The sequence below is a fragment of the Sceloporus undulatus genome, chromosome 1 (genome assembly GCF_019175285.1).
Source record: "Sceloporus undulatus isolate JIND9_A2432 ecotype Alabama chromosome 1, SceUnd_v1.1, whole genome shotgun sequence".
In the NCBI taxonomy this organism is placed as follows: domain Eukaryota; kingdom Metazoa; phylum Chordata; class Lepidosauria; order Squamata; family Phrynosomatidae; genus Sceloporus; species Sceloporus undulatus.
Window position 1 is genome coordinate 151,598,096 of NC_056522.1, and position 22,771 is coordinate 151,620,866.

At 39.9% G+C, this 22,771-nt stretch overlaps 1 protein-coding gene across 5 annotated transcripts in view; it reads left to right on the plus strand.

Moving 5' to 3' along the window:
- Positions 1-22,771, plus strand: part of KCNS3 (potassium voltage-gated channel modifier subfamily S member 3) — a 58,468-nt gene that overhangs the window by 11,541 nt on the left and 24,156 nt on the right. For 3 of the 5 annotated variants that reach the window (XM_042445573.1, XM_042445574.1, XM_042445572.1), the window contains 5 exons: positions 343-471; positions 1,944-2,231; positions 7,414-7,492; positions 11,413-11,575; positions 13,937-15,464. In XM_042445573.1, coding sequence (XP_042301507.1) covers positions 2,135-2,231; positions 7,414-7,492; positions 11,413-11,575; positions 13,937-15,464 — 1,867 coding nt within the window. In that variant the 5' untranslated portion in view covers positions 343-471; positions 1,944-2,134. The remainder of the gene's footprint in view (positions 1-342; positions 472-1,943; positions 2,232-7,413; positions 7,493-11,412; positions 11,576-13,936; positions 15,465-22,771) is intronic. The other 2 variants (XM_042445575.1, XM_042445577.1) reach the window with 2 other exon arrangements.

Consider the following 22,771-nt stretch of genomic DNA (forward strand, 5'->3'; position numbering starts at 1 on the left):
GAGCATTCCCCTTGTGGGTTTGCTGCCTTTGGCTCTCTCTTTGAAAGAGAGGCAGTAGCAAAGGTGATGGAGGAGCGAGTGCTGCTCCTACTACTGCCCAGATGCCCTTTCCATTTCTGGCAGGGGACAGGTGGCAGGTGAGCAAAGCAGCAGGAGGAGAAGGTGGAGCAGGCCACATCCCCATCAGCCCCTTGCAATAGGTGTTTTTAAAAAACGAGAAGGGTGTTTGGATAAGGAAGTGACAAGAAACAACAAGAAATGAGGTGTGCGCATATTAGTAGAAATAACCAGTCTGGATGAACCTTTAGTCAATTTCTCTTTCTCTGTCTTTCTCTCTTCTAGTGGCAGAGGACCCACAGAGATTTGAAAGGCGCAAATCCAAGTTCTTCTGACTCCTTAATGCTGCGGTAACATTTGCCTTAATGGCACTCACAGCCGCATTTGATGTCAATGGAAAGCGTGTACTTCAGGGTAAAACACACTATATTTCTCTGGCTTGTAGTTCTTTGTTAGCTTTATTGCATCTTGAGTGAAACTAAATAGGATTATAAGTTAGGCTTGGACTATGAAAATGGCAGCTCAAATAATTGGTTCTTCTAGCACAGCAGAATAATAAGCAAGCAACAGCTCCAGCTTTCAGTTTCATCTGTAGAAACCGCATGGGAGGATTGTAGATAAACTGAAGCTGGGTTTATTGATTCTTCTGGAGCTAATTATAGGGTGAAATCTTTTCTTGATGGGATGGTCACAGAAGTGTAATCAGGCTGTAGTTCTTTGACTACATACTTGATTTGCAGGGGAGAGGTAATGGCATTGGACAGAAGTTGTACAGACAGTCTCTAGCATCCTTGCTCAGAAGTGAGTTCCACTGAGTTCAGTGTGTTTGGTCCTAAATAAATATATTTTTAGTCTGCAGCCTTAATGATAATAACTCAAGGTTGTCTTGCCCAAAGTAGCTTTCTGGTGATCCCTGAAATAAAATAGTTGTCAGGTAGACTGTGCCCATTCCTTGCACCAAAGGAAAAGTCTAATATTGAGTTAAGCACCACCTTTGAAATCTATATATACTTTCTGAGCCCTGTGGTTTTAGCCACGCTAAAACTGTGCACTGGGTTACCTGCTCATGCCTGGAAGCATGTCCTAAATGGACCTTTGCACAGACAAGTGCACAGCATTTGGAAAAAACTGGAAATATTTCTCTTTGGACTTGATGTTATTTGCCACGAAATCAGCTTCAGCTGATCTCTACCCTGTCATCAGCAGACCTGCTCAAGTCTTGAAAACTCAGGGTCATGGTTTCCTTTACTGAATCAATCCATCTGTAATGTGGAGAGCACCTGAGCAATCTTTTGGACAATAGCTCCCTAAATCCCCCGGTTACTATTGCACATAATGTTGCTGTGCACTGCTAGTTAGAATAAAAAAAATACCGAAGAATGCTCCAAAGCTAGTAGAGCTGGAGGTGTTGCCAAAAGTCCTTTAGTAGGCTAATAGATGCATGATTATCCACAGCCACCATTAATAGCTCACTTAAAATACCTATCAACTTTTCTGATTCATGTTTATTGTGTTTATCTGCTGAGGCAAGGTTTAAGACTATGCTTTGCTACACAAATTGTGCCAGGGCAATGGAGAAGGGCTGTGTAAAGTGGACAGAAGTGTTTCTACATTACACAGCTATAGAGGCTTGATTCTAATTTAATGTTCAGGACTCCATTCTATGCAATCATGTAGTTTAATGAGGTACTTAGAATTCTCTGGCTGGGAGCTTCAGTAGCTCTCTTCCTTGAACTACAATTCTAACTGTCACTAGCAAGGAATTTCACTTTCCTCATCAAATTACACATCACAGGAGTCTGCAGAATGATGGAGCCCTGGTGGTTAAAGTGGTATCAGACTTCTACTGTATAAGTGAGTGCAGACATTCATACTTCTTTCCCTAGGAAACGCGTCTGCTACAGCACTATAGCTCTCTATTCAAAGCGCTGGTTAAGATCTTTAAAGCCCTACACAGCTTGGATCCCGACTGTTTGAAAAAGTGTATCTCCTTATATGAGCCTGCCCCTTCTCTAAGATCTTCAAGGGAAGGCTGTCTCTTTGTCCCACCACCATCCCAGATACGTCTGGAAAGGACATGAGAGAGAGCCTTCTGGGTGGCTGTCTCCAAATTATGGATCTTCCTGCCTTGATAGGTCCGGTTGGCCCACTCTCTGCTGTCCTTCTGCTGGAAGGTAAAGACCTTTTTGATTTATGGAAGATTTTGGTTTTTAGTGTGTTGAGGCAGGTAAAGCTTTTAATGGGGAGAGTATTAATGTTTTTATTTTATTATGTTTAAAATGTCTTTTACTGTTGTTCTCAACTTGTATTTTTTAAAATAGAAATGTAATTTAACTGTGTTTTAACTTTTGTGCTAGGAGTTTTTAAATATTATATTGTGCTTTTAAAATGTTTTATACCACTATATGTCCCATGTTGAGAGAAAAGTAGGATATAAATTCAGTTAATTAATTAAATACCAGAAAATTCCAAATACATCCCCAAAGTACACATCCCAAAAGATGAAACCAATATAGTTAAATATGTGTTAATATAGGCGGGGTACAGACCGCCAGAAAGAGGTGCCGGGGAGGTGCCTCTCTTTGCTCTGCAGGAGTGCCACAGCAACCAAATTGTGCGGTGCTGCTGTGGATCAAAAAAGGAGTGCCCAGAAGCGGCTCCTTTTTGTGGCGTCGCTGCAACACCGCAAAGCACGAGAGACGTCATGATGACATTGCAGTTGCGTTGCCCCGTCTGGAAGCGGCGCAGCTGTGACATCATCATTACGTGCCCAGTCTGGTGGGTGCACCGCAGGTGCGGCGCCCTCATCACATACAAGGGTTGCCTGGCATGTGGGCGCTCCACCCACCAAGCACACGTGATGAGGGCACCTCAAAGGCCCATCTGTTCCAGGCCATAGTTAATAATTAAATAAATGTAACTGTGAGGTGCAGTGATGTACTCTTATTTGAACATAAGTATTCTTATCCTTATTTGAGCCTAAGTACTCTTCTCCTTAGAGGGCCAGCCTAGTATAGTGGTTTGAGCATTGGACTAGAACTCTGGAAACCAGGATTTGAATCCCAGCTGAGCCATGGAAACACACTAGGTAACCTTGGGCAAGCCTCCTCTGAACAGATCTTGCCAAGAAACCCCCATGATAGGTTCACCTTAGGGTTGCCATAAGTTGGAAACGACTTGAAGTCACTCAACAACAACAACAACAACAACAACAACATCATCTTCTCAAAAAGTAATCCCTTGTCCAGGAAAAGTTTTGCTGAAAGTACAGACTACTCTGTACTTTTGTATGGAATGTCTCACCTCACTAATAAGGCAAAGAAGGATGCCAAAAAGCTACATGCTATTCGAACAGCAGTCACAGGTCAGAAATTGATTCCCCCTTTAAAAAACTTCTATGGCTGGATAGACTATCAAAGGATTCCTTTGGGGCCAGAAAATTGTGGACATTTAATTGAAATGGTTTGTTTGGTTGTCACATCTTCCCACATTGTTACATTATGAATCAATCAAAGAAAAGCAGGTAGTGCCCATTCCTTGAGCATGAATACTATTTGATTCTAAAATTCATGTCAGCCAAAAGGGCACCAAAATGCTTATAGTTGGCCAATGGGGATTCTGGGTGCAAAGTAATAGGAATTACAATACTGGGTGTGATGAATTGTGTGTTTAGGGTAACTCCCTTAAAGCAGACCTGGGGAATCTATGGCTTTCCTGATGTTAATGAATTCCCACTCCCATCATCTGTCTCCACTGGCTGGGACTGCTGGGGGTCTAGTAACATCTAGACAACTTCTGATCCCTCAACAACCAGAGGGAATGTTCTATGTCTTTGGTAACTTGTGCTTAATAAATATCAATCCCTTGACTCAAGTGAAGTCTTATGGTGAACCTTTGTATCATTTATTTCTCTGGCTCAGGAATAGAAATAGAATAGAAATAGAATAGAATGAATAGAATAGAAACATTGTGGGTACTATACTGACCGTAATGGTAGAGAGTGTTGTGTTTTCATGGGTCCATCCTTTGTCTGCCTGCCCCCCCCCCCATGCATAAAAGTGTTGTGAATTGTTTCTCCTGCAAGGCTCTGAGACAGATGATTCACCTTTGTAAATAGATTACAGGGCCATCCTGCTCTGTTTAACATAAAAAATTACCTGTTTTTCAAAACCGGAGTTGAGTCTCTTAATTTCCAGATTTGGTTTCATCTTTTTGGCAGTCTCTGTGGCCCCTGGAGAGTGCCAGGGGCAGAATACAGGCCTCCGCCAGACCCACAAGTTGCCCACCCTAGTATTAACATAAACAGGCAGAGCACTGGGCTGCATGTCTCCTCTCAAACTCAGAGAAATTTAGTTTTCTTTTAAAATGTTCATTGCTTTCTTTGCAGATGTAGCATGTGATATTTTTATTCCAGAATCTGGATTTTTCAGGAAAAAAAGCATTGAAGTTTCCATAATGGAAATATCTATGTCTATATATATATCTGCATGCCACACAGTCAAGTCTTTTTAATGTTGATGCCTTAGTTGTACATTATTTCCTTGCTAATAACCCTTAACAACAGAATACCATGCAGTAGCCCATATAGACTTCCTATGCAAGAGTCACCTTTGGAGCAAATGGCAATGTGCTGTGTGCCATACATACCTCCAAGTCTGTTTCCAACTTATGGCGACCCTAAGGTGAACCTATCATGGGGTTTTTTTGGCAAGATTTGTTCATAGTGGGTTTGCTTTTGCCTTCTGCTGAGGCTAAGAGCATGGGATGTGTCCACAGTCACCCAGTGGATTTGAACTCTGCTTTCCAGAGTAACAGCTTTTCTGACCCCTCTGGGAATGTATTTTATTCTTCCATCCCTTTTGTCAGTTGCCGCTAGATGGAAAGTCTTGGAAACCTTTTGTTCAGTCATGTTGCAAGCCCTCATCTTTTGAACACAGATGATGGGAAATTAAGTAGACTTAGCAAGGGATGTAATAAACAGAAAAAGAAATAAAAATTTCTGTGCTCCACACCCTAAAACAAATTTTGGAATAACTCATATGATATCTCTATTAGGAAACCATTCTCTCTGAAGTAATGAGATAGCCAGCTTTCTTAATGTATTCTCTCATATCCTTCTAATTAAGTATGTGATGTTATCCTTCTAATTAAGCATATGATCTCATGATTATAAACTTTTTTTCCTGTGCCAGTGAATTTTGGTTCCCTTTCCCTTTAATGCATGCATGGCTCAAACAAAAATAATGTTGTTTATAATGAGATAGAAATATTTTATATTGGGACTGTTTTATATGATTGTCCCTTATACATTTAAAGAATGACAATTCTAGCAATTGAAGACAAGATCCAATTTATGTTTGTCTTTTATTTTATATATTTGCCTTAAATCTGCAGGCATGCATCTTCCAAATTCATACATTTTAGATTTTATGGGATCAACCTTGCACTTTTAGAGGTTAAAAAAAATGTAAAGCTAATGATCCCTATACTAATGTAATGAATAGTCTTATACAGGCTAGGCCCTGTTACATTTTTCCCTCTGTCTATTTTACTGCTTACCAGTCCATTACCCTTCAGTTATAAGAGGGTATCTGGAACACAAACAAATCTTTTTTATTATTATTATCAGAGGCTCTTCACATTGTATTTTGGTATGTCAGAGTCACCACAGCATGATCTTTCCTATCCCATTGTGGGGGCAGCCCGATGCAAGTTTTCCAAAGTCCATCTATGGCAAGGCAGTGCATATAATCTTGCCTACTCCATGCAAGTGTTTCCTTATTTAAAGTGGGAAAATAAGAAGATATAGTTGCCACAGTGTGAATTTAGTATTATATTATATCATGATTAATTTAATGAAGACATTCAAACTTCCATGTTGAACAAGGTGGCCTGAAGGGAGCCGTCCTCTTATTACATACACTGTGTTCATTTCTAATCATTTGTGCAGTAGACAACCACCTCTCTACTCCCTCCTCTCATCTGCCAACATCCAAATATTGAACATTAGAAGGTTGAAGCCATCCAGATTCAACTGTTTAACACTCACATTCAGCTGAGAAATTTGCATGGAACATGGTCTTTTCCTAGCAAATTCGATCTCTTTCTCATGTGATAAATTCATATCGGTCATGAATTTTAGAAAGAAGGTATAAATTGAACACATAGACCCAGCGTGGTTTAGTAATTTGAGTGTTGGACTAGAACTGTGGGAGGTCAATCTTTTGCTCAATGATAGAAACACACTGGATGACATTTGGCAAGTTGCACTCCCTCAGGCTCAGAAGAAGGCAATGGCAAACATCCTTTGAACAAATCTTGCCAAGAAAACCCTATGAGAGAGTTGCCATAAGTTAAAAGTCAGACTGAAGGCACTTAAGAGCAGCAGCAGCAGCAACAACAACTTTAATGCAAGTAATTATAGCTACATTAACTGTACTGACCAAGACAAGGTGCTAAGATTTAAGTGTGGAAATCCTGGTTCATTAGAACCATTAATCACTAGCTAACTTAGGAATATTCACCTAAGCCACCATGTTTCAGCCTCCCCATCTGTAATGGGAGGAAATTGTGGTGGTAATTTGCTTTTTTAAGATAACTGTTAGAAATAAGGACATACATAATGAAATTCAACCCTTCTGCCATGCTATAGAATTGTAAAGTTCATTATTAAATTGGGATTAGGTGTTTATTTTTTTGAAAACATATGCAAGAGGAAAAAAGTAACCTTGTGTAATTTGTGGTGTCTGACCATTGGGAAAATACAAAGATAGAGCCTACAGTAATTAGAAATATGAAATCTATTTGTCTGTTGTAGCTAGGATAGTTTTCTCCCTCGGGAGAATGAGGTGCACAGATATTGAAGAGGCAAGCGGAGACATTTTTCAAGGAAATGTCTTTCCTAACTTAAGCTCATTAATTTCAGTGGGTTTCCACTAAGTATGATTAAGACAGTGGCTAGAATAAAGCTAGAAGGCTTTTGTAATAAGTTCTATGAGTAGAATGTTATGTGTGTGTGTTTAAAAAAACCTTGCCGCATATACTCACTTATAAGTCTAGAAATTTTAGTCAAAAAATGATCCAAAAAACCCTAGGTTGACTTATCTACAGATCAATGTACCGTAACTCTTATCAAAAAAAGGAACCATCCCCATCTCTGAGTAGAGTAGGAAAAAATGAGAGCTTAGTCCATCTTGGGAGAACCTAAAAGAAACACCAACTCTCTCCCCTGGCCTTTTTTGCTCCTGGCCTTTTTGAATGTCTGGCTGGGAAAATAGCTTGGCATCATTTAACTTTCATTCATCCTTTACATACTCTGTTACATGCCCCTAACTTTTACCCTCAACTTATACATAGGTTATATCAAAATCCATAATTTTGGCCCCCAAACCTGCTCTCAACTTAAACATGAGGTTGACATAATCAAGTACATGTGGTAAGTCAAGACATTCTCAAGATTCTGAAACAGCTACTAATGACCTGTTTGTACATAACTTTGATGAATGGCATATTTACAACCACAGATATATAATCTCAAACAGGGGAGAAGATTTCACATTTTCTTGTCTGGTCATGTAAACCTTGTAATTATGATTCATGTTTCTTGAAGATTTGTTCTGGGAAGTTGCCATTGATCAGCAATGAGAATGACACCCTTCAGACAAAGCCGATCTGATTTAAGACTTTAAGACTTTCTCAGTAGGGTGCACTGCACATTGATATATAATACTTCTAGAAGAAAGGAACTTTTCCATGTTGCCTAAACTTTTATCCATTAACTAATTGAATGGATGATTCAGACTAGGTAAGCCAAATTTCCACAATCAATAATGGTTGGTATTAATGCAGTCTCAACAGTGAATCATAGCCTAGTGTTCCAGAAGACTGCTGAGCCCTGAATATTTCCTGTAATAAAATTGACTTTAACAGCTCATGTTGTTAAAGTCATGTTGTTAAAGAAGTCATGACTCTATGACTTCTATAAATTTGTATATGCATATTTTCTAGATGAAATGAATCTATTTCACAGCCCAAAACTCACCCCTTTCAGTTCTGTCTTAGTTAATAAGAAATAGAAGGTTGACTCTTTTAAACTCTTCTCAGTTTGTGGATTTACATCTGTCCTTCCCAAAGAAATTCAGAACTGGATATATACCCAAGTAAGATTTGCAGTGGTCAGTGGAGTGACTAGTTTCAGTGTCACCTGGCATGATAAATCATTGTGTCACCCCACCCATCTACACTGATTTTCTCTCATACCACACCATACAGAATCCTCAGTAATGTTTTTTTGTACTAATGTTTACTTATTTGTAGAGAAATCAGACAAAGACAGTGGCCATCTGGTACGGACAATTTAATTGATGCTGGCCAACTCAATTGACACTGTGGTCAATTCAGTTGACGCCTGTGGCCAAGACAATTGACATTGTGGTCAATTCACTTGACAGTGTGGCCAATACAATTGACAACGAACTAGGCAAGTCCACTTCTTTTTAAAGACAGAGACAAACAGGTAGGGAAAAATACAGGATGCTTGGTTAATCATAGCATGGTTAGTTAATCGTCTGTAGCAAAACAAAAAAGTCTAGTTGTATTTTATATTCTGTATGCAAATGGACATTGTATATTATTTGTTGCTTCCATCTTCTGGCAAAATGCACAGCCTTGAATACATACGGTTTGCTTCAATGTCAGAGAATCATTGCTAATATACTACTTTTTGAACACTTCGAGTAATAAAACTTTTTAATGCATTTTTCTATTGACACTTTTCCCTAGACTTTTTTTGTTTTGCTAGTCCGTTCTTTCTGGTTTAGGGCAACACCTTTGTGCTTTTACCTGGTTAATCATCTGTGCCTTGACCTTTGAATTTGGGTCTGGTAATAGTTAACTTTGTAATTTACTAGAGGAAGAGACAGATTATCTTTCTGTCTGGCAGATAGGAAATCCTTCCGTTTAATTCGATAGGCAAATGCTTTGCATGTTTGCATGGGTGCTCAAACAATGCACACGTAGGAATTATTTCTCTACACTAATTAATTATAATTCTTAAATATGACTGAATGTAATGGCAATAGTTGTGACATAAACAACTAGCAAAATTAAAATTATACCTTTAAATTACAATATCATATGCACAGCCTAAATATGCACAGTCTTAATGCATTTACATATACATAGTGTCATGTGGTTGAAGTGAAAATTTGGTAAAATGTGATGTTTTAAAAGATCTTTTTGGGTTTTTTTAAAATTTAATTTTTACAATTTTTAATTTTTTAAAAACATTAATTTTAAATCTTGGGCATGTCCTTTCTCCTTCCACTAAAGGGCTCTACAGATTGCTCCTAAGGAGTGACAGGAGGCCATCCTTTTCCTGGCCAGATCAGGGCCGCGGCAACCTAATGCCACGGCCCTGATCTGCCTCTGTAGGGCACAAAGAGAAGCCGCAAGAAGCAGCTCCTTTTTGCACTCTCAAAGGGTGTCATAGCTGCGGCAGCGCAACTGTATGGCACCCCTTCAGCACTGCATCATGTGGATGCAGCGCCGGAGGCATGCCATCATGTCGCACGCCATCTGGAATGCCACATGGCATCATGACGCCCTGGGGCAGAGTCAGGGCATCCTTTGTCAGGATCCTGCGCCCTAATTCCACCCACAGGCCGGCCTTTTCGGCCCTTCTGTGTAGGGCCTAAGTCTCACCCCACTCACCCCATCTGTTCAGCATTTTAAAAGGACACAGGCAAATACCACAGCCCTTTTCTGCCTAAAAGCAAAGGTTTGAGGAGCAGTGGTGCCACCCCATGTTAGAGTGTCACCTGGTGTGGTCATACCTCCCGCACCCCCTAGAGATGCCACTGGCTATGGTAACCCAAGCAGTTTTTGTTTCAGATTCTGGCCAGGCCCAGGTCTGTTCTCTACATCTGAAAACTAATTTTTCTGGGTACTTCTAGAAAACTAATTTTTCTGGGTACCGGTGGGAAGTTCCATATTTTGCTGAATCCTTACATGCTTGTTTTAATAAGTAGCAGTGGAAGATTTGTTGAATTGTCCTCTAGGCTTTTTTCATTTGAAAAAGAACATTTGAAAAAGGCAACAGGAGCTACAAACACTGAAGCCACATAATCTTCAGAAAGCCTTTGTTATTGATGTGGCTTAGATTAGAAAGGAGTTAGAGATATGAACTGCAAGTCCAAAGAAACAGCACGTTTATCCAGAGAACACAAAGCTGTTCAGAGAAGGACCAACTTTAAAAGAACAAAAGGTATAGCACCTCACCCATTAAAAGCCCCTTTCTCAGCAAGAAATTACCGAAAGGCTGACTAAATAAAAAGGTTTTTGTTTCCTGCCAGCAAAGGACAACAGGGAGGTCAGGAATCAATCTAGTTTTTCTTGGAACAGAATTCTGCAACCTGGGAGCACCAACTAAGAAAGCCTTTCGAATCCCTACAAGATATGCCTCTGAGGGCAACCCTCTCCCTAAAATTTCAAAGCCTGGTAGACTCATATGGGAGCTAGTCTGGGCCCGACTTGTAAATCTGGGAGAGGAAGAGTGAAGAGACTTCAAGTTTTTGTATACCTTCTATTTTTTGTGGCGGCAGTTGTTGTTGTACAGTTAGAAGTTAAACTTCTCTTGCTGATCTACTTGCTGCAAATACCTAGTGATCTATCAACAAAACCAGTTTTCTTTTATCCCTGCTCTGTATAGAAAAGTAAAGTTCATTCTAAAGGAAATTCATGAAAATATGCTTTGATGCAAAAGAGAAAAGTAATGGGATTGATCAAGGGAAAATTCTAGCATATACTAATATTAGGAATGCAAATTCTTTGCTACTCATAGAATAGGCTAAAAGTACTTATCATACCTTGGGCCTCCATGCATTAAGGGTGCTTTCTTTAGTTTCTACCCTGGAATCAGCATCAGACATGTGCTGTGTAACCATTTTTCTCAGTGAGTATATTAGTTGTTATGAATTCTAATACTGTGAGATTGGAACCATATATCTATCCTTTTAAGGGATGGTTTTTACTCTTAGTTTTGACTGAGCCGATCACCTGTTTGATTATAGAGAACCCAGTTCAAGTCTCCCTTTCCATCCACAGAAATTAGTCCTGCCAATAACATGTGATCTCTCAGAGCCATACCCAATGAAACATGAAGACAAAAAGTTGCCAGTTATAAAACATCCGTAAAAGCCGTACTAAAATCTTTACCTATAACCCAAGATTCTAACCTCCTTTATTCCAGTCATGATATATGTGCCATTCCTTTTCCTTACCTCACCCTGTGCTCCTGGCCAGTCTTTCCTAAAAGAGTACCAATGATAAAATAGCCATTGCTTCTTTTGCCTGCAGGTGCCCTGTCATTCTGCTGAACTTGAGTACCGCTGGCAGCTGTCCTTATCTAGAAAAGTCATTTCAATTTCCCCCCCAATATGCTTGTAGACATAATCTGCTACAACAAGAAATGCTTCCGGAACTGGCATCTGCCTTAAGAAGAGACTCTGTATCACTTCTGGTGAGTAGTGAAATATTATGAATTTAATTACCTATTGTTGCCAGTTGGAAACAAAAGGAAAATGAAGAAAAGGATGTTAATAATTTGCTTTTACTATTGAATTCAATATTGGATACTATTGGATTCAAGCTACAGGAAAAAGAGATTCTACTTAAACTTTAAGAAGAACTTGCTGATGCTAAGAGCTGTTCAACAGTGGAATAGGCTGCTTTGGAGAATTGTGCTGCTATTCTATCTTCCCCTCTTTAAGAAATTTGTTTGCGTGTGCATGTATGTGGTGTTTAGTCAAAAACTCAAAGATAATATTATCAAAGATAATATGTCAAAGATAATATTGCCTGGACTCCTCATAAAATTTGGAGATTTTTTTAAAAACGTGTGCAGTTGTAAAATAAAGCCCTCATCTGGAAAGACACCCAGTATCAGTCACTCTCCTGAATAGTGATATATTGTGTCAGGTTTGTTTTTCCAGGTGTAAAGTAAGACTTTGTCATATGGAAGTCTGATAACATAGTGCAAATAATAAGATGTTACTCTGAGTGTACTAAAACCCAGCTTTTGCAGACAGTAAAACCTCCTATGTATCAACTGATATCTCTGGTAAATTTGTTCACTAAGTTGAGCAAACCTAGTATTCTAGAACATGGCCACATAGCCCGAAAAACCCACAAAAACCTAGTATTCTGTTTTTAAATATGCATTTATTGCCACAGTAATCTGGGACCCGTGAAATTCTGCTGATGGTTCCATCAACCTTTGCACAAGTGAATGTACAGGGGAAAAAATTAGAAACTTAATCAGAAACTGATTTTGTGTTCCTGACACAAAGAAACACATGGTGCATGGATAAGAACTTGTTTGCAAATACTCTGATCTACCTGTTTGTGTGTATGTGTATGTGGTCTCAAGTCACCTGGTGATTTATGGTGACCCCCATTAACTTCACAGGGTTTTCTTAGGCAAGCAATACTCAAAGGTGGTTTGCCAGTTCCTTCCTTCAAAATATAGCCTACAACACCTGGTATTCACTGGTTGTCTTCCATCCAAGTATTAACCAGAGTTGACTCTGCTTAGCTTCCAAAATCAGATGGAATCTGGTGCCTTTAGGGTATTTAGGCAGGATTCTACCTTCTTAGGTAGAGCTATAAGAACAGGGAGAACATAGGCTAGAAACATTTCCCCATATATATGTCTGCAGCGATACAATAGAGTGATGATGGCACATGTCCATGTCCCAACTATTCATTTTAGTTTATTATTTTGGCATGGACTGGGGTGAATTGGTCAATCTTGGAGTTTTGGACTTTACTAGGAAACCTGGTTTGAGATACACATTACTGAGTTCTGGGGTTTTGCAAAACAAGGTCTTCTTTGTGGGAGAGAAATAGTTGCAAAACTTTGGCACAGGTTTGGAGTAAATTAGGCAATGGTGGTTTTGGGGATGTTTACTAGGAACACCAAGTGGACATGTTTTAGTTTGGGGAACATTGCAGAACACAAGGATTTTGTTGCAAAACATTTGGAAAATTTGGCACAGGTTTGGAGAGGATTCCTTATTTCAGGGTTGTAGTTTAAAACTAAAATTGCACTCAGAAAGGAAAAACATAGACAAGTCAAAAGGCAGGATCTGCAACACCAAAGAGAGGTCCCAAGTACTGGGTATACTGCTCTCATATTACATACCATGAGAGCTATGTGACTGAGAGATAGCACACCCACACACTCTTTCACTAAAGGAAATATACTTGAGACTAAATCAAATACAAGTCCCAGCAAGAGCAGACCTTCATAATCAATATGTTTTTGGTAAGTCAAACTGGATTTACACAAATTCAACTGATTCAATGTGTCTACTTCATTTGGGACTAGCAATTGGATTTGGGCTTTGACATCATGGTAATTGTTTGAACAGAGCCATACTATTTATGGAAAATAAGTGGATAAATGTGTAATAATTTTGGTCTTAAATAATCTTCTTTTCTAAGGAGAATCATTATGAGCAGCCTACCTGAGGAATGCTTTAATTCTCTGAAGAATGGACATTAATTTAAATATGATTCAACTACAGGACAAGCTTAATGAATTAAGCATCTTTTCCCCACACTGGGACAGATGGGGTGATGAAGTGAGGGGGTGTAAACCAGACTCTGTTTTTATTCAAGCTTGCTAAGTCTGATTTAATAAATCCTGTAAGTAATTTAATTTTGTCTCACTGAAAATGTTTAGAGCTGCATGTGACATTTTTATTTCATCGTTGTTGTTTTTAAATAAACCTTTTCACAGTAAGTAGAGATCAAAAGTAATTACAGTGAGCACAAGAGTGGATTGAATTACTTAAGTATATCTTGTATTGTTCTTCAGGTGCAGTGGAATATTAATGTGCCTTGCAAGCAGGCCACAGATCTTGCACTGTTCAAAATGGTGTTTGGTGAATTCTTCCACAGACCAGGACAAGATGAGGAGCTTGTCAATTTGAATGTAGGTGGCTTCAAACAGTCAATTGGCCAAAGTACCTTACTCAGATTCCCCCATACAAGACTTGGGAAGTTGCTCAAATGCCATTCAGAAGAGGCCATATTGGAACTGTGTGATGATTACAGTGTTGCGGACAAGGAGTATTACTTTGACAGGAATCCTTCAATGTTCAGATATGTGCTGAATTTCTATTACACGGGTAAGCTCCATGTTATGGAAGAGCTTTGTGTCTTCTCCTTCTGTCAGGAAATAGAATACTGGGGGATCAATGAACTTTTCATTGATTCTTGCTGCAGTAACAGGTATCAAGAAAAGAAAGAAGAGTGCCCAGATAAAGACTGGGACCATAAAAGCAATGCTGGAAGCCTGGACTCTTCTGATGAAGAGTCATCCATTTTTGAGAAGGAACTTGAGAAGTTTGATAAACAGTGGTTTGGGGACTTGCGTAAGAAAATATGGGTCACCATGGAGAACCCTGCATCTTGTTTGTCGGCCAAACTGATTGCTGTTTCTTCCTTAAGTGTGGTGCTTGCTTCCATTGTGACCATGTGTATCCACAGCATGCCAGAATTCCAAAAGCTGGATGCCAATGAAAGAGAGATTGAAGACCCTGTTCTGGAAGTTGTGGAGATCATATGCATCATCTGGTTCACCTCTGAGCTGATGATCAGGTTGGCTGCTGCTCCAAGTCAAAAAAAGTTCTGGAAGAACCCTTTGAACATTATTGACTTTGTCTCCATCGTTCCGTTCTATGCCACTTTGGCTGTGGACACAAAGGAGGAAGAGAGTGAAGATATTGAAAACATGGGGAAAGTGGTTCAGATCCTGCGCTTAATGAGGATATTCCGTATATTGAAGCTCGCTAGGCACTCTGTTGGACTCCGTTCTTTGGGTGCAACTTTAAGGCACAGCTACCATGAAGTGGGACTTCTGCTTTTGTTCCTGGCTGTCGGGATTTCTATTTTTTCTGTTTTGGTCTACTCAGTGGAAAAAGATGATGACACATCAGAGCTGCAGAACATCCCAATCTGCTGGTGGTGGGCCACAATCAGCATGACAACTGTTGGCTATGGGGACACCTTCCCAGTCACTCTTGCAGGAAAGATTATTGGCACAACCTGCATTATCTGTGGAATCCTAGTGGTGTCTCTTCCCATCACCATCATTTTCAACAAGTTTTCAAAATACTACCAGAAGCAGAAGGATATTGAAGTGGACCAGTGCAACAATGACCCTAAGGAGAAAACAAATGACCTCCCTTATTTTAATATAAGGGATATTTATGCAAAAAGGATGCACTCTTTTATTTCTAGCCTTTCTTCTGTAGGAATTGTAGCCAACGATCAAGATTCAACAGACGCCTCCAGTATCCAAGATCTTGATGATGTTTATAACGCAACATCTTTCCAGAATGGTACAGGAAAATGAGTTGAATCTCTTTCTTTACTGTTTCCTTCTAATATTAGCACAGCTTTGATAAAGAGCACTTAATTCTCAGGGTATTTAACTCTCTGCCATATTAGGGCATTCTTTGCTCTCATGATGTCGCACATTCTTTACTGTTTAGTTGGGGCTTAAGGATAGATAGGCTGTGCGTGGTGGTTTAGTCTTTACACGACTTAGGAAAAGGATATTGTGTGTTTGTTCCTACAGCCAGAACTGATAACCTTTTAAAGAATGTGTGGCTTGAACTGATTGTTTTTCAAGAAATGTTGAATTATTAGCAGATAGGAAGTGTGTCACAAAAAGGTGAAATTCCTATGTGTAAGTATTAATGACACCAACAAAAGCACATAAGAATGAACTGGTTTTCACTAAGACATCAAATATTCCTAAACCGAATTAGGGAGCTAGTAGCATCTGATGTTAATATTCAATACACTCTGAAGCTAGAGATAGCTTTGCATGCATTTTCACTCCTCGGCTACAGTTCCTCTGGGCTTTATTTGGTGTGATGGAAACTTCAAGCTTTAAATGAATGCAGCAAAAGACAGAGTGCAAAGTGCAGATGAAGGGCACTCGATTTGGTGCCTTCTATTGTTTTTAGACTACAGGCCCCATATTCTATCATATTTCACTAAGCTGGCTGGGAGGAGTTGTTTAAATTCTCTGGCACATACAAGGTTGCCTGTTTCTATTGGAGATTTTTGCTGATCATATGTGTATTGAATTTACATGCCATACTGTCAAGGAGATAGAATTCAAGTAGAATCAGTATGTAGAGAGATCTTGTAGCACCTTTGAGACTAACTAAAGATAGAAGTTGATAGCATGAACTTTCATAGACTTATGCCAAATACATCTGAAGAAGTAGACTTAAGCCTATGAAAGCTCATGCTGCCCACTTCTTCTTTAGTTAGTCTCAAAGGTGCTACAAGATCTCTCTACATATTGTCAAGGAGATGTAAGAATTAATGCTCTGTCGGGCAGCCACAGCTCGGAGGTCAATAAAGTTACATTTTGGACTACATCTCCCAGAATCCTCTATTCTGTCTGGAGGGGATTTTCTGGTAGTTGTAGTCCTCTCAAAAGATTTCTTTCCAGGCTCTGGTTGTGCTCCCTTTATTGTTGCTCTCTGAAGCTGACCTGCACCACAGACCAGTCTGGTAAACAAGGCAGAAACAAGGCACTCAGTTGGGCAATTGATTAGCAATATTTATTCATTCTAACTCATTGTCTCAATTGATGCTTTTTAATAGAGAAAAGCTGGAAGAAACAAAAACGCCATAGACCCTAGACATTGAGACAAAATTCGTTGCCAAACCGAACAAACCCAGATCGCAGTGTCTCATGATCAAAAAGTAAGGGCACATTCACATTGCACAATTATGCTGTTATGATTCCACTTTAACTGCTATGTCTGCCTGCTATGCAATCCTGGGATTTGCAGCTTGGCCATAGGCACCAGAGTAGCTCTCTGGCTAAGGACTGTAAATGCGCTTTCCTAAACTGCAGAGTCCAGGTTCCAAAGGATAGAACCATGGCAGTTATAGTGGATTCATAGTACTATAATCATGAAGTGTGAAAGGTCCCAAAGGACACCCCACAAGAGTACAGTGGTTCAAGGTGACTTCAGCCAGCCAGCTAGTATCCCTCTGTAGAACCACTGTAGTCTTCTGTGTCTGTGATAGGGATGGAAGGAATACTTGAATATTTTTTTAATGTTCCAAAAACATAGGGGGTTGGACTGGATGGCCCTTGGGGTCTCTTCCAACTCTATGATTCTACGTTTCTTGAGCATTAGGAAAACCCTGATGAGGACATCTCTCTGAACTGAAGAGCATCTTTCACAGTTTGGCATGTGTTCTGCCACAAATTTGCACATGGGTTGTTTGCACAGAAAACATCATTGTTGGACAGAAATATTATTTTTGTGCAGAAAATGCTGTTTCTGGTGTTTTGTGTGCAAACAGTGTGAATTTTGCACAGAGAATAAGCCCCCAAATATAGAATTTTGTGCAAAGGAAATATTACTGTATGTGCAGAAATATTAAGAATGTTTGCTGAAGTCCTGTTGGGGCAGTTCGTGCTTGTAAGTGGACTTGTGTGTAAAATCGAATTGTGAAGATGTGCAACATCCATATTCAGTGGAAGGCTTCTGCTTTGTAACTATCAGTTGCAGAGCTGGCAAAGGGATTGATGGGAATTGGACACACCTGATGGATATCAGTAACACATCTTCACAAGTCAGTAACAGAGCTTTCTAGTGCCTCTGTTACTTAGTTAAGTGCACACAAGGTTATGTAGTGTGAAAAGACATATATGATTTTGTCTATTATTTTCTATGCCAAAAAACTGTTTCCTAAGCAGTAAATGCATTTTTTACTGCAAAGAAATACATGTCAGTTTTTCATGTAATAATTTTTGAAGAGTTTCTCAGTGCCTAGTTTTTTGGCGAAAAAAAATCTTGAAGTGGGAAGAAAATTGCCAAAATTATTTTTTGTTCCCCTCAAGAATGAAATTAGCAAGAATTACATCCCTACAATCGTGTGACATTTTGATCAGATCCATCCTTGCATGTATTTTAATTAGCATTTCTTTCCAAATGTTCAATTTAATTTTAATTTCTGGTTTGGAAAAAGCACAGTTTCCCCCCTTCCACAAGTGCCACAGGCTATTTTAAGCTGTCTTTGCAATCTTTGGTGAAACATCAAGGATTTCTTGTGCATTTAGACTCAGGTTTCTGTACTTAGTGTACTTCCTTTGTTTTGGTGATATTGACAGGATATATGGCAAGGCAAATGACGCATTAGGCCTGTTCTCTGCAAGTGCTGTTAAAGGGATTTATCACAGCTTGCTATAAATGGTGTTGTAGTGCTATCTTGTTTGTCCATGACATTGCAAAGAAGAATTCAGATGGCATTTGATTTCAGCCATCCAGCCCCCACAAAAAAAGTGGATAAGAATTCTTGTAATCACCTGCAGGATGCTAAATTACCATATGAAATTGAACATTCGGTATGCAAAAGCTTTCAGAGCAGCAGAACCTAACAGCAGAGATGCAGCACAAAAAGCCTCAGAAGTACAGGTGTTTTGGGGGGAGTACTTTCTGATTCACATATAAATACAGTATGTTCATAGTTACAAGCCTTGGATCCAAATCCAAGGAAAAATATTATCCTGCACAAGTTAAATGGGTCTGTGTTTCCCCAAGTTGTATAGATGCTTTGCAGTAAGGACTTTAAAAGAAGATACTAATGATCTTTGCCAGTGATGACTGGAGTAGCAGTGCCTTTGCTACTGTCAACCATGGTTATGCCAGCTGAGTAACTGTTGACAGTTTGTGTGTATGTGTGTAAAGCAAAATAGTCATGTAAAGTGTGATTTGCAGAATGCTAATCTTTCCCACTCTGTCTCCCTGAAGGGGTGAATTACAAAATGGGTGTGGAAATTTGCCTCCTAGGATGCTTTGTTTTCAGCTATCCAGGAAATGGACTCAAAATGGGACCCTAACTGGTGTACTGACAGGTTGAAATAGTGGCTAGAGCAGTGGATTTCGGCAGGGCAGGCCCAGATTGAAATGCTCACTGAACTGAAAAGTTTACATGATGACCTTGGGGCAGCCAACTTGTCAGTATCTAACCTACCTTGCAAGTCTGTTATGAAGATGGGTGGGAGTAGGAGCAAACATGTACCTGTCCTGTGTTCCTTGGAGAAAGGACAAGATAAAGAATGAATACAAAATAATTTCCCTCCTAGCCTAACTGAATGGTTAAAGCCAGGCAACCAGCACTGGAACTTTTTTACTGCATCTATGCAATTTTCATATGGGAATGATCCTTTATTTTAAAAAACAGCCCTGCCCTACTTGATGACTCTGTAATTCCGTTAGTTTGGTTTTGTAGGGCCACAGCTAAATCTGGTGTTGCCTACTTACAATTGACAATGGACAGGTTCCAATCTGCAGTGGTGGAGTGCTAGGGATCATTCCAGCAAGCCTGATCAGAAAGAGCTGTGAACATGGCACAGTTGTATATATAGCAAAGCCTGTACAGCTTTTTCATGTTGAGTTTCTAATGCTCCAAATTATGATAGCAGCAACAGAAATTTTTGGATTATGATGGAATGCTCTTAAAGCTTTGACAGGCTACATCTTTGGCATTTGAGATTTTGGCTTATTTTAACTTCTTTTCATAGCTACCTTCTAGACTGGCTTGTGTATGTTTGTGCATAGATAATGCTCAGGTGTCCCTGCATCAATCAGCCATTGTTATTGTTTGTATTTTGTTAGCCAGTTCTCATTTTAATATCATCACTGGACTTGTAACTTAGAAGTGAAACAATATCGCTCTCCAAAGTCTCCATTTTAATTGGGCTTGATGGATTCATTTTTTAAAGTGTTCAGAACAGACCTACTTGCCTCAGTGGTACACACAAGTGATAACAATCCATGCTAAAGCACTTGGATGAGATCTGTTGCCTAAATATGAATGAGCCAATTATTAACCATTACATCTGCAATTCATAGCAAAATGTTTGATTGCTCAAAGTGGTCAGTTTGCTGTGAGGCATAATAGCAAGTTCTGAAACACTTAGCTTTGGAGAGATGGATCAGAGAGATGTTATGTTTCTCTTTATTCATGTAAGATTCACAGACACACATCATATTGATTGCTTCAATACTAAAGTCTTTTCCTATAACTGACAATCTAGATTTCCGAATGCTGATGCATAGATTCTGCTTTATAGCTCCTCACTGATATTCAAGTTACTTAAGACTTAAGGAGCCTTAAGGACTGGATTTCCTCTGCTAGCTCTAATAGCTCCCTCCATTCCTCCATATCATTTGCCTTCCCGCAGTAAAAAGTCAGAGGTATGTTGATGTTATTCACATTTGTACTGAAGAGGGACTGGCTTCATAATGCAGAATGATGGTCAGGACTTGCTGTATTGTTAGAGAGAGTGTGGTAGCTACCTCAGGCAGTAGTTACCAGTAGCACTCGTTTCAGCTTCCTAGCCATTCCTCTTGAACCAGCATTGTGGTGACAGTGATCCTGGCCTGGCTGCCATCTCATCTAGTTGTCTTCCCCTGGAGAGGCATCAAGCCTGATCCCTACAGTCTAGCAGGCATCATGTTTGCAAAAGGGTATGGCTTTGATCATGTGGCACAGGTTGGTATTGTTGCTGCTGCTGCATCATCAGATTGTTAGCTTGAGTGGATGCCAGGCAGGTTGCTGAGGAAGTGTCTAGTGATTGCAAGATGTTGGAGGGCAAGGCCTATCACTTGTCTCGTGCCCCTCTCACACTGTGGCCTTCTATTAGGACCCCACCAATCTATTAAATATTTCAAGGGATGTCATATTGAGGAGGGAGCAAGCTTATTTTCTGCTGCTCCAGAGACAATGGATGCAAGCTCCAGGAAAAGAGATCCCACCTCAACATCAGGAGGAACTCGACAGTGGAACAAACTCCCTCGGAGTGTAGTGGAGTCTCCTTCCTTGGAGGTCTTTAAACATAGGCTAGATGGCCATCTGTCGGGGATGCTTTGATTGGATTTCCTGCATGGCAGGGGGTTGGACTGGATGGCCCTTGCGGCCTCTTCCAACTCTACGATTCTATGATTCTAATATTTATTTTATTTCCCCTGCTTTTTAGTCAACAAGGTATCTTAAAGCAGCTCGAGTCAATAACATAAAGGAAAAGATGTACAAAGGAAAGAGAGCTGAAAGAAAGATGAGTGTGTTAATAGTTCTGTAAATCTCTTTGTGCCATATGAGTTATCCCTCCTGCTTGTTTTTTTTCTGGGATTGTAATGGCAGTTTCCCAGTTTTAATCAGTAGTCTAAAATAGTGCTTCTCAGGCTATCTGATGTGAGGAACTCATTTTCCCTTTCCTAATGTGACAGGGACCAGTACCATATTGGTACCCATTGGCTACAATTGTTTCTTTCTTTCCTGGAAACTTGCCCTGGCAGTTGATGCTTATTGACTGGCACAGGTTGACTAGCCATAGCTTGGGTAGCACTATATAAAGGATACTGTCTGACTCACTCACTCTTCCAGTGTGGTGTTTGCATATATTTGTTGTGTTTTCCCATTTTAATTTTGAGGAATGGTGATAAATGTTGGATTTCATGGTGAACTAGGGCTTCAGTGCCCAAAGCTGTTTATGGGCAGCCATACCCCCTTGTGAGTGCTAAATTTAGATTGAACTGACAGATCCTCTAAATTGGATGCAAGGGACGCATCACCTTGACTTTTGCGTGTAGCAAGAAAATGTTTTGGCCAGGCCCTGAAGTGGGTTGCTTATGTATTCTTGCTCATGTTTCATTTGAAACCATCACTTTGACTTCCATTGAACAGACACTTCAGAGTTTACAGTAATGATATTGCAGTACAGTATTTTGAATTTGTTTAAGCTGTCATGACTTTTCAGCTGGCCTATATACCCTAAAGCAGCAATTCCCAAACTTTGGTCTTCCAGATGTCTTTCACTTCAGCTCTCAGAATTCCTGTCTGCTGGCTGGGGCTTCTCGGAGATGAAGTCCAAAACAGCTGGAAGACCAACATTTGGGAACCACTGCCATAAAGGCACAAGATCCTCTTTTGATCTTTGAAGTTAAGCTGGGTCAGCTCTGGTTAGTACTTGAATGGGGGATCACAAATGAATACCTGGTGTTGTAGGCTCTATTTCAAAGGAAGGAACTGGCCAAACCACCTCTGAGGATTCCTTGCCTAATAAAACCCTATGAAAAGTATAGAGCTGCCATAGGTCAAAAGGCAACTTGAAAGTGCACACGGGCACGTGCATGCATTTGTACACACACACAAACACGCAGGGAAGTGGCAGCCATTCTGGCCAGCTAGAATGAGATAGGAGACTATCATATAGGGAAAATCAAGGGATTATAAAGGCATTTTCCTGGGAAAGTCATACAATTGTGGCAAAGATTTTCAGATATCTCTGTCTAAGAGGACTTATCCCGGGAAGAAACCAGGATTTCTCAGTGAATGTTTTGCTGCTGGAGCATTCCTGGTTCTTCCCGGAATAAGCCCTCTCAGATTGCAAGGTGTGTGAAAACCTTTGCCGCGATTGCGCTACTTTCTCCGGGAAATGCCTTTTTAATCCCCTGATTTTACCCTGTATGATAGTAGACTCCAAAAGCTGTTTAAATGCCCTACATCTTCGGAAACAGTTGTTCCTTTCACTCTGTAGTAAAAGGGCATTTTCCGTACTTACCAATTCCCTTTCAGCCTGCTCCTCTATTTGTTCTTCTCCAAG